Below are 12,298 nucleotides of genomic sequence, written 5' to 3' on the forward strand. Positions count from 1 at the left end.
CAATGTCTGAGCTATACAGTGGATGGGTTCGAATTTGAGCGTTTCTAAATATGTGTTTTACCGGTGAGCATTTTCGGGTTGCAAAATTGCTTTGTCGTGTCTATCGGTGTATTGTGGCCGTCTTTCTTGTAATGCTCGACTCAAACGCATCAATTGGTGTCGATGGATCTTCTCCGTGATCTTTTCACTCGGTTGCAATAACTCATAATACACCACACCCTGCAGTTTCCACTATAAACAGCCGTAGATGATGATGCATGACCGGGGTATCCTTAGTACGGGGCCCGACGTTTTGGATTATCATAATGGACTCACTTTCCATCTCCAGTAACAATTCAGCCTTTTCTTTTGTGGCGTTGGAAGAATCACGTAAAGAAACGCGCGACCGACGTCCCTTGGATTCGATTCATACGGCACCCAATTGCCTTTCGGATTATTCTCATTGCTTTTATAAACGTTGACAGATGACTGGCTGAAATCTCACAAACTTTTGATTTCCTCAACTTTTTTTTTATTTACAGCAATTTTTATTCAGGCCAATTTGCGTATAGCTTTACGTGGCCGATTTGTCCATGTTTTTGTTACATAATATAATTTTTTATTGTTGGATCTCGTTGTCACCCTTCTTCTAGGGGGAGAGGAGCTTCCATTTCCTTCTAGCGAAGATTGGAGGTCATTTTGTCCGTTGCTCATATCATCCATTGCTACATTGTTGGAATTGTGAGTGGTTTCCGTTTCCTTGTTTTCATTGTTGATCGCAGTCTTGGGTTCATTTGCAGTTGCTGTAGATGCACTTTGTACATTGATTGCAGTTAATAGTTGGTTAGATGGTAAAGGTGCTTTTGAAACAGGAGCACTGCATTCACTAGTTTCCGTTGTTGGGTGGTTGTCCTTGTTTTTGTTTGTTTTCGCAGTTTCAGTGCAAGGTTTGCCGTAGTGTGCAGGTTGTTCACAACACTGACATGTAATCAATTGATTTTCATACGTAATCAACGTTTTACACGGATGTATCCCGTCTTGACCACAAATGATGTAAGATGGAATTGCTTTACGTAGTTGCATACGTACCACTCGCACGCCATTCCGGATACCCGGGAAAAAAATCCGCCATACTTCCTTTTCGATGGAAAGAACTTCACCGTACTGCGACATACATTCCCGAACATACCCCTCGCTGGTCTGCGGGGGAAGGTCATGCACGCGTACTTCTATGGCATTGTCCACCATGTACACAGGGATTTTATATTTAACATTGTCATGATCAATACTGTGCACCCCGTTATTAACCGAAGCAAATGCAATTGCATCTTTTTCACGTTTAAACATAATGTACACACAGTTCGACGCCTTGTTGAATTGAATCTCACTTACATCATTAACGTTTAGATGCATTCGTTCCTTAAGCAAGATTTCAATTTCGGTTGCTGCAGGTCTAACTTTGCAGCGCTTGAAATCAATACAAATTGAATTTGGCCTTGTAGGCCAAGTTTCCGGCTTTGTTAAATCGTATTTGCCCATTTCGTACACTATATTGTTCACTGCACTGTATTGTCTTTGTTTCTGTCGTCGCGACCGTAAGAAATTTTCGACTGTGTCGTTTGCGATGCGAGCACGAACTGATTTCCTCAACTTGAACGAAGCGTATTCCGTTAGAAGCATTCGGTATCGATCAGAACAAGCCGTAGTCGGATAATGTCAAACCTGAAGTTGAAGGCGTAGGTATGTAGGAATTGTTTTTTGGTGAATTAAAATTTCTCGTTAGTATCTTCCGTTCTAAATTTCGATCAATTGATTTGTTTGTATGGTAAACTCGAAGTAATGGGTTAGAAGCTAGAAAATTGCAAATTTGCACGGTCAATCCTTAACGAATACGGTTCTTGGGTCCTACTAATTATAAAAAAGTTAGATACGGTAACAGTACCCCCTTCCATATTAGTTCCAGATTATCATGTTGAGTTAGATCTGCTGTCTCAGTTTGATTCATTGATTCTGAGGGTACGATAAAAATAGGTGTATTCGCTTCGAGTTTTCCCGTCGCTATAACAGCAGTATTGCCGTAATTGTCGAGCTATTTACTCTGCGGTATTGCTTCATGGAGTTGAGGCAAAGATATTGTATTCCATTTTATCATAATTCGTTGATTGAAAGTTGAAGTATTAGCAAAATAACATGGCGATTCAAGTATTGAGATGACTATTGGTATAATAGCCCAAGTTAAAATGTAGGAATTAAGACACGAATAAATCCCAAGAGAAAAATAAGAACCTTTTTTTGGAAGGAGATAGTTGCAAAAAGAAATCAATAATTGCATTACCAAAATTTGCCTCCACATGCTGAAATGTCTGTCGTCTGTCTCATCCGCTGAAGTACGGTCTCATCCGCTATACAACCCAGGTAGATCACTATTTTATTACTATCATGGCCTTACTGAACAACAATTCACATTATACCGAAAAATTGAAAAATGGCATTGATTCGTGAAAGGGAATCGTTCCACTTCGAGCTGGGAAAAACTTGTAAAAAACGAAAAACAGACCTTTCAATGAAATTCTGTTTACTAGTTTGCTACAATAACACGAATTCAGAATAAAAGCTTTAAAGATGCGTATAGAAGCAATAGATTTTGTTTAAAATTTGACAAAACTAGATTGATTTGCATTTCTTAGAATGTTTGAATTCACCTGTCCACTTCAATGATGTTATCGATGTCCTCCTCGGGAGTCGACATCGAAATCGAATAATTCAGAATAACAGCACAAATCCGAGTGACGCGAGAAACTGAACCGAACAGACAGCTTACCCTACTGCCAACCCGTTCTGTAGTGTTTCAAGTACATCACCAAATAAGATAACAAGAAGATAGGTAGCTCGAACATGGGTATCGTGTAATTTTTTTTGCTCGAAGCTAAGCACGGAAGTTTTAGGTTTAGGTCAAGCTTTCAACGTGTGCTATAAGATTGAAAGGCAAGTTTTTTTATGATAACGGCTAGTAAAACAGCTGTCAATATTTACATCGGGAAGGAAGACGAATGATCACCAATTGAGTATTAATGAGTATGGGAAACTTGTAAATGTTGAAATTGGTTTTATTGGTAAATGAAGTCTCAATATTGTATTCCCTTTTGTAGATTTTGACCATTCTTTTTAGTTAGAATTCGCAGTCAATCTTGTCCTATCACTAGGTGCCGGCATACTAGTTCCGATCCAAAAACATGAAGGCAAGCGTACTTCGCTAGCTTGTTTGGCCATATTGATGAAGAAACCGGGGGGCTGTTGGCGTCGATTGGTAACTTTTGGTAAAATATGGTTCCAATATTACACGCCAGAGACAACGGACTGAAGTCGACACGAGTGCTCCAAAGCAGTGCAGTCTGGTCAGATCATGCCTATTCAAGTCTAGTGATACTCAATGGTGGAAAATATCATGGCGTCGGTTTTTGCGGATTGTCAGGGTATACTTTTCGTGCGTATTATTGAAATGATTGAAGGCTGAAATCGCGGCGAAGCGGTCTCACATGAAGCGAAAAATATTTCGTTTTTGTTTTGAAGTGAATTCACCCGGTACAAGAATGGGCAAAAATTATTCGTAAATATCTCGAGTTGTACTAAACGTAGCGAAATAATTCTGAGGAAGGACAATGAGGAAAACTTATCACGCTTGCTTGCCTTTCTCGTACCCGAGCCCGCGGTTTCGAAGTAATCAGGCCCATAGCAGTCCCGAAGTTCTACTGGACGAGTAAACTTTAATCAAAAATCGTTCTTTTCTAGAACTGAATTCAGCACCAGGATTCTGGTCCATCGGAATTCTGAACTTAATTCCTGGTTCAGAGTTTAATTTCAGATTACAGATTTAGAATTTAAAACTATAACTTAGGAGAGATTCCGGAACTGAATTTGGTTTCTTAATTTATGTTCGGTGATCTAATCCAGAATTCTGATTTCAACTTCAGAATTCATGATCAGAATGTGAATTTTAGATCTGGATTCTGAAACCAAATTTTAGATCTGAACTCCGAACCTGAGTTTTAATTCCAGAATTCATTTTCAGAATTTAGGTCTTCAATTCAGTTCCGGGATCCATCTCCAGAATTCAAAACCTGCATGTTGGAACGAAATTCGAAACATGGATTTTGAAGCTAGATTTTGAAATCAAATTCAGCTCCTTTATTAAGGTACGAAATTCAAGTTTCGAATTCAGTTCTCCTGTTCACTTTGAAACCAGAATTCTGAAAATGAGTTCTAGAACTAAATTTATGACTTGCTTTCTTGATCTGGATTCCAAACCTAAATTCTGCCTTTCCGAACCTGTCACAAATTTCGAATTCTGCTCTTGAATCCAGTTCTAGAATTCAGTCCTAATAGTTAATTTTAGTTATTGTGTAGATAAATGAAGGATGGCAAAAAAGACTCAGCAGTTATAAACATTGGATAAATTAAGTATATCGGTTCTTTTTAAAACCATTGAAATATTCTTAAAGGATTTACCTCTACTGAGTATCTAAATCTTTTGAAAAAACTGTATTTGTTCTGTATTATTTAATTGTGTGGTAGGATATGTTTATCGTCAATAAGTCGTACTTAAATATAGATGCGTCAGTACAATTCTATATTCGGAAGTTTGAAAGAAGGACGTCTATTTTAATCGTATTCTTCCTCCAGTTATGTCTGTGACACATCCCACCAACCTTTTTCTTTTAGAACACAATACGCTGGCACATAAGAGCATCGCTACCATTGCTGAAATCAGAGACGAATTTAACGCCAGCTCTAATAAATGTTGGCAGCACGATTTTTTTCCAAAATTGATGTAGATTGTCTGCTAAAAAGGACCAAACTGTTTATCACTTTTTACTCAAATAGCTACAGTCGAAACATGACAGTTCCTACAAAATAATGATAAATAAGAGTTTGGTTTTTTACAAAAACAGTCTGGATTAATTGCGAATAAAAGTATGCATTCCGTTTTTTTGTGACGAAGTCTACACGTCAAAAAATAATAATTTAAATTTCAGAGTGGGATGCCAACTCCGAGCACGAATTGGCGCATATTTCGTCAAGATTTAGGACTCCAGCTGTTTCAACATCCATCGATTTGGCTCCCTCGGACTGTTATCGGTTTCCGGACTTCAAAACATGACTCAACAATTAAATAAAAACAACTCGCAAGAGGAGAATGATCGTGCTGGTGCTGGTGTCTACTGTCGTCAAATGAGTCTAGAGCAGTCTCATTCACTTGGTACATACTGTACTGTGTTCCAAGTCGAAATCTTCGCAGAGAAACGAATTTATGTTTGCTCCGACAGTTAGGCATCTTTAAATGCACTCAGTTCGAATGATTCACGATCGAATCTAGTCATTGCATGTCGAACTAAAATCGAAGACCTTCGCATTTCAAATGCTGTTTAATTCTTATAGGTATCCGGCTACTTTGGTATTATTGGAAATGAATGGGTTGATGAGCTGATGCAACGAATGATTTCTTTGGACCTAAACCAGCTTCACCACTGTCAAAGCAAAGTCCTGGCATTACATTACTTATGTGGAATTTGGCCTTTCTGATTCAACAGACTTCGCAGCCGATTCTTAGTGTACAGCATCATTGCATGGCTAGTACTATGGATATTACTGACACTAAGAATCCTTCATCACCGTCAACTAGTTGGATAAAGAACAAGATTTGTTCTTGAGCTACATCGAAACATGCCAGCGACTGTCAAAGCTTAAGTTTGAGAATGTCAAAATGTATACTGCATTTCCCCTGGCATCAATGCAGTACTCTGATCAGAGCACTGACAGGAAACTGTGAACTCAACTATCACATGGCTACTATTGAACGTGAAGAATATTATTTGTGTGATTTGATTGAAGGCAACTAGGTCCGGGTTTTTGGTTCACCATACATGATCGAATCTGTGTATAGGAAGCTCAAATTTAAGGATATTTTATCGTTTCTCATCCAATGTGGTAAGTAGCTACAGTCGGATGGATTCATAATTCTTACTGGAGTGAATGAATTCTTGTCGTATTGGCCATAGAAGGATCTAGCTGATTGTTTGGTGTCCCTTATGGGGTACAGAGCTTGCTTTTGTTCATAAATATTGCTGTTCGTTCTGCATTTTCCTGAGAACTGAATTTAGTTCCTTAATATATGTTCGAAATTAGAATCCAGAACTCTGATTTAGGATTTCAACTTCATAACTCTGGAACCAAATTCAGGATATGAATTTAGAATCTGGATTCTGTAACTAAATGTTTGATCTGAACTCTGTTTCAGCATTTAATTCCCAAATTCAGTTTCAGAATTCATTTTCAGAGTCCAGAACCTGCATACTTTATTCACAACAAGAATTTTGAAACTAGACATTGGTACTGAATTCAGTTCCTTTATTCAGATTCGCAATTCAAGTCCAGAGTTCAGTTCAAGAATTTCTGGATTATGAAATCGAGTTCAAATTCATAATTCTAGAACTAAATTCATGAAATAAATTTGGATTCCGAACCAGAGTTTCGCAATTGAATTCTGAGCCTGAATTCAGCTTCAGTTCCTGAAACCTGGTTCAGAATTTTGGTTCTGGTGTAAACGAATAAATGATGACAAAAAGTTCTAAACAGTTGTAAGCATCGGATAAATTCCGCAAATCGATTCTTTGTAGAACCTTTCAAATATTCCTTAAGGATTTTGTGAAGTTTTCTCTCTACTGATTATGTAAATCAACGAAAAAAACTACTATAACATTTTCATTTAGGGGTTATCCTATTTTGTGCATTGGGCACATAACCGATTTCTATACTTTATGTATGTATACTTTATGTATATACTATAACATTGTTTGTTGTATTTTTTTACTCTCATTTGTTCTGCATTATTCAATAAATCAGTTAGTCGTACTTTCGTTTAGATGCACTGTTACAATTCCGGTGGCGAAGCAGTAAATGTTGCCAAATTTACACAATCAACTAATACGAATTTATATTGGGAAATGTGAAAGTAGCATGTTTATTCGTACTCACGTTCTCGAGTTATGTCTGTGACGTTACCCACCCGCCTTTTTTTTAATTCAATAATATAATTTTTAAGGAATACTGCTTAAGCTCTAAGATGCCAAGTGCAAACCTTTTTCTTAACAAGATTTCAATTTCAATTCCGTTAGTATAAATTGCCAACGCTTGAAATCAATGCATATTAATTTTGGTCGCCAAGGCTAATATTCAGGCTTCTATTAATTGCATTTACTCATTTCGAAAGGCACAATTGATTAAATTAGTTTCATTTTCGTGGGCGATTTTCGACTTTGGCGTGTGAGATGCGAACATGAACTGATATTTTGTCCACGTTTCCTACTAGCTTAAGTTTCAATGATATTTACTATCAATTTTCTACTTGCTTGTGCAAATAGATTTTGACAACACAGAGCTCTAGCCATTAAGAAATAAATTGAAAATCGGCAAACGAACGTTTGCAATGAGTTTATCGCTTCGTCAGAAATTCCGCAAGGTAGCCATCACGGGCCTTTAATATTTTTACTGTACTTCAACGACATCAAATTTACCTTTGAGGGTCCTCATTTATCGTTTGCTGATGTCGTTAAGATCTACTATTACATTCGAAGCCCAGAAGATGCACGTTTTCTACAACGAAGGTTGTTGAGCTTCGCCGAGTGGTGTAAAGTTAACCGTATGAAATTGAATCCTGACAAATGCTCGACTATTACGCTCTCGAAGAAAAAAGAGCAATTTCATTTCGAATACTTTTTGGAAGGATCCCCTATAGTCAGGACGACGTGTGTTAAAGACATTGGTGTTCTTCTCGATGAGTAACTGACATCCAGAGCTTCTCGATACTTAGGATTTGTAATGAGGATGGCTAAACATTTTACAGGCGTATACTGCTTTAAATCGTTGTACTGCTCTCTTGTTCGTTCAACCCTGGAGTACTGTTCTGTCGTTTAGGATCCTTATAGAATCGAATCCATACAACGCAGATTCATTCGCTTCGCTCTTCGGCGTTTACCGTGAAATCAATCTCACCGCGGGTTACTAATCGGTCTCGATACACTAAAAGTTCGATGAGATGTTGCACGTGCTTTATTAATAGCAGTTGTTTTGAATGATAATATTGACTGCCCTGCTCTGCTCCGCGAAATTAATATCAACGTCTGGCCCCCGTGTTCTTCGCAATAATTCATTTCTTCGATTGGTTTGCACAGTCGAAGCATGAGACAGTTCTCATGCTACGACTTCCAGAGAAACATTGGACAAATTAGCCTGTCAATTTGCCCGCAACCTAAGAGATTCGAGACACTCAAAAACTGTGTCAATTGCTGCAATAGTTCGCATTTGCACAGTTTTCTTGTTAAGAGAAAATATGTTCGTATGTTTATAGTTTCTACAGAGTGCTAATATTGTTATATTATTTATTGATATATGATTAAAAGAAGAAAACTAGATTTGAATAGAGCATTTGCGATGATTTCGGTGTATTATAAGTCAAACAAACTGGAAATGATATGGTATTAGTTTTGACTAGAGATGAATTTGAGTATAGTGTTTGAGCATAAACTTAGTGAGTGAAATGCGGAACGTACAACGGAAAAACTACGAGAGAATGAATCTAAACATCGACGTCACAATCATGTGTTAAATATACAGGGACACCGATCGTATGAAGTGGAATGATAGCGCATCTAACTACGAAAGTGAGTTGAGTTGGATATGCAACGTTCAATGGGAAACATTAACAATTAACAGAATCACAGCTAAAGTACAATAGGACAGTTCTAAAATTCTAATAGATGCGGTAGGTGGTTTGTTCTACATTCTTTTCTAAACAAAAAAAAACTATCTTCGTTTCATAAAACAACAAGTACCTGATCAATCGATTCGGATTACCCAAAGGCGTAACTTCTGGCGTACCGCTGTGGAATGATTGAATGTGGATGATATAAAAGATGTAGTCCGTTGTTGGTGCATTGTAACTAACTTGGCTGTTGTAGGTTTGCTTATCATAAAAAAATTATAGGAAATAGGGTGGAATACGGTACAGATAGTGTATGTGTGAGCAGTTTTTGAAAAATTTACAGGGTTCGTGTAATTTTCTGTTGATTGTGTGATGTAAGTGATTTGGAAAGTATCAATCGCAAAACCCAGCACTATTCGCGGTCCCGAAATTTCGAATATTTACAGCCGAAAAACAACCAAAAGGGGGGGGGGATTAATTTTGTTCTGTGAAAGCACACGGACTGAAAACGAATTTTGGCTTTTTTGTTTCTTTGTACAAATGAAGCTTAAAATTACTTCTACCCTGTAGATTCGGAAATCAGTGTTTTGGAATTGAGTGGAACTCGAGAACGGTAGTAGTATTGAAGAGCAAGATACGTGTAGTAAGGAACAAGGGGAATGCAATGCATACTTTCTCAGTAACGGTGGACTATCCTCAACCTGGCCGTTGGATTCCTGTGCTAACCGGAGGGCAAGCTCGTGGTCCCGTCGCTCCTGCTCCAACTGTTGCCGGTATTTGGTGTCTTCCTGGGCTTCTTTTTCAAGCTGGGCCTAAGAAAAATCGAAATTAAATTCAGAAAATGTTGAACATGGTTTGCTTCATTACCTGCAACGCAAGGGCAGCTTTCCGATCTTCTTCCTCCTGCTTCAAACGACGTATCTCTTCCTCTTTACGTCTAGCTTCCATTTCGGCTTTTCTGAGAATGAAAAATGGAAAATGTTCCCAAAAACGGTTTTCTAACTCTCGCTAACAAAAGTAAACTTACTTCCTACGGTTCTCCTCCTCCTCCCGTAGCAGCCGTTCTTCGGCTTCTTTGGCTTTCCGTTCGGCTTCAAAGGCAGCTTGAATCTTCCGTAGCCGTTCCTGTTCTTCGGCGTTTCGCTGCTCCTGCAGCTTAATGTGTATCATCTTCATTTGGGCATCAATCTTGGCCATCACCCCGTTGTGGAGGCTGTCGATTTCGGCGGCACTGATTTTCGGGTTTGCCTTGATCTTACGGATTGCGTCGTCGATGGCCCGTGTCACATCCACCACCTGTTTCAGCATGCTTTCGCGCTCGGCTTTCAGTTGATTGGCAATTTCCTGCATCTTGCCCAGGCTCGTCTTGATGGCTTTGATCTTCACGATACCCTTGATGCGAGGCTGGTGCTGCTTACGAGCCTGGTAGCCGCGAACCGTTTTCTGGATTACCAGCACGCACTTGTTGCGATAGATGATGCGGTTTTTCACTATGAAAAATGAAGATGAAAAAAATGAAGAAGTCAATGGAATAGTCGGAATGCGCGATCGCAGCATACTCACATTTGATCACACAGATCGCACAGAACACCGATTTTATCCAGCGGGACCGGACCAGCCACTTCTTCACGTTCGCCACAATCGCCCGCAGGTTCTCTGGGTCCGATTTCATGATGCGATCGAACTCGACGAATTTCCCCGGCCGGAAGAACACTTTCGTGATGCCGAACTTGAAATCTTTGTTGTTGAGCTTGAGCGAGTGCAGCATCGCCTCGCAGAAGGTACGTGGATTGAGCCGGGCCAGCTCCGGCGGAAGGAACGATATGTACATGTTGTACAGCTCGTTGAAGGGCACCCGTGACGGATAACCGTACTCCATTAGCTCCAGAACGGACGTGGTTCCGGAACACTTAAGCTGCGCCAACGCGAGACTACCCTCGAATTCGTGGTCGATCATGCGACTGTTGGGTTTAATGCACCGGATGAAGTTTGTGCCCTGCAAACAAAACAATTTAGTTCCAACCATCCTTAATACTCCTAATACCAAGCCTAAACAAGTTGGAACGGTAACTTTGAGCTATCATAGCTCAGTTGTTACTTGACCAATTTCGATAAATTTTACACCCTCGAAATTTGTAGATTATTCTAAGTGAAAATTTGTAGATTATTTCAAGTATATCATTATTGACGATCGTTTAGGAAAAAACTAATGAAAATCTTATTTTTCCCGTTCCAAGTTTTTTTTTCAAGCTCGAAATATGCCCTATCTGCATTTGTGCGGCACCTTTATCGCGAATAGGGCATTGAGAACTACAACTTTACCGAGTGATAACTTTGTTGTTAGTCAACTGATTTTCGAAATTTGTTCACCAGTGGAAAGGTACTACTTCCAGAGATAAAATGCACTGAAAAAACTGAAAAATAGGGTTGCCTTCCCAAAGTTATAATGAAAACTGTAAATAGATGACCTGAGAAAAGGTGAGACTTTTTACAATGTTCGTAAATATCTCGAAATTCAAAGCGATGACCTATATATTTTAACACAGCTTGAATTTCACTGACAATCTTAAAAATTTTGGTAAATATACCTAAACTCTAAAAATAATTATATTTTGGGCAAAAGATCTAAACAAGTTTTATGTACAACCTAAACGCAATTGATAACTACTAGAATTTAAATTTTGTTTTAGGTTTGCCGTAGAATCTCACAAAATAGGTAGAAGATCGGAAATTTCAAAATTTCCGAGTTATATTACATTGCACAGTGGTCCGGATCCACAATTTAGGAGGACAAAAACATTTGTGGCTCAACCTTATACTTTAGTAGCTATGATATCTTCAAAACAAATGATCAGTTAAAGATAAACCATATTTTGATGTACATGGTATTAGGGTGGTTTTTATTATTAAGCTGAGCCAAAAATTATTTTGCGGACGTGTTGAGATAAAGACTGTCACAGAAAGTATGGACGCACTTTGATTTCGCTGTAAATAATTTACAAGTGTTAGATATTCAAATTTTATTCGATATACTGATAATATTAGACTACAACAACAGAATATTATTCTCAACATTTGCTACCTAGCTATTTTGTAGACTAGCTGGCGAACCTTCTTGCGAACGTTCCTCATTAAATTCCGTACAGACTCCTTGGCGACAAGTTTTGACACTTTTTTCCAATCTTTTTCGAACTGTTGAATGGTTTCGGCTGCCGAGACATGTTTCCTGAGATGTGCCTTCGTTAATGCCCAAAATTCCTCAATTGGTCGAAGTTGTGGTCAATTTGGTGGATTCATGTATTTTGGGACGAAAGTGACATTTTTGGTAGTATACTATTCTACCGTTGATTTCGAGTAGAGGCAAGAAGCAAGATCTAGCCAGAAGACAACAGGATCATTGTGGCTTCGAATCACGGGTAGAAGTCGTTTTTGTAAACATTCCTTGATGTATATTTCGCTGTTCATTGAAGCAGTGGTGATGAAGAGTTTCGATATCTTACCGCAACTACAAATTGCTTGCCAGGCCATAGCTTTATTATCCAATTTTTCGACTTTAATCGA

The 12,298-nt window shown here is 38.6% G+C and overlaps 1 protein-coding gene across 6 annotated transcripts in view; it reads right to left on the bottom strand.

Moving 5' to 3' along the window:
- Positions 1 to 12,298, bottom strand: part of LOC131425593 (myosin heavy chain 95F) — a 96,301-nt gene that overhangs the window by 2,826 nt on the left and 81,177 nt on the right. For 5 of the 6 annotated variants that reach the window (XM_058587605.1, XM_058587603.1, XM_058587606.1 and 2 more), the window contains 5 exons: positions 10,301 to 10,733; positions 9,765 to 10,227; positions 9,605 to 9,695; positions 9,410 to 9,549; positions 8,868 to 8,915 (listed from right to left, as the gene is read on the bottom strand). In XM_058587605.1, the coding sequence (XP_058443588.1) occupies positions 8,868 to 8,915; positions 9,410 to 9,549; positions 9,605 to 9,695; positions 9,765 to 10,227; positions 10,301 to 10,733 (1,175 nt within the window). The remainder of the gene's footprint in view (positions 1 to 8,867; positions 8,916 to 9,409; positions 9,550 to 9,604; positions 9,696 to 9,764; positions 10,228 to 10,300; positions 10,734 to 12,298) is intronic. The other variant, XM_058587608.1, reaches the window with a different exon arrangement.

The sequence above is a fragment of the Malaya genurostris genome, chromosome 1, assembly GCF_030247185.1.
Source record: "Malaya genurostris strain Urasoe2022 chromosome 1, Malgen_1.1, whole genome shotgun sequence".
Classification (NCBI taxonomy): domain Eukaryota; kingdom Metazoa; phylum Arthropoda; class Insecta; order Diptera; family Culicidae; genus Malaya; species Malaya genurostris.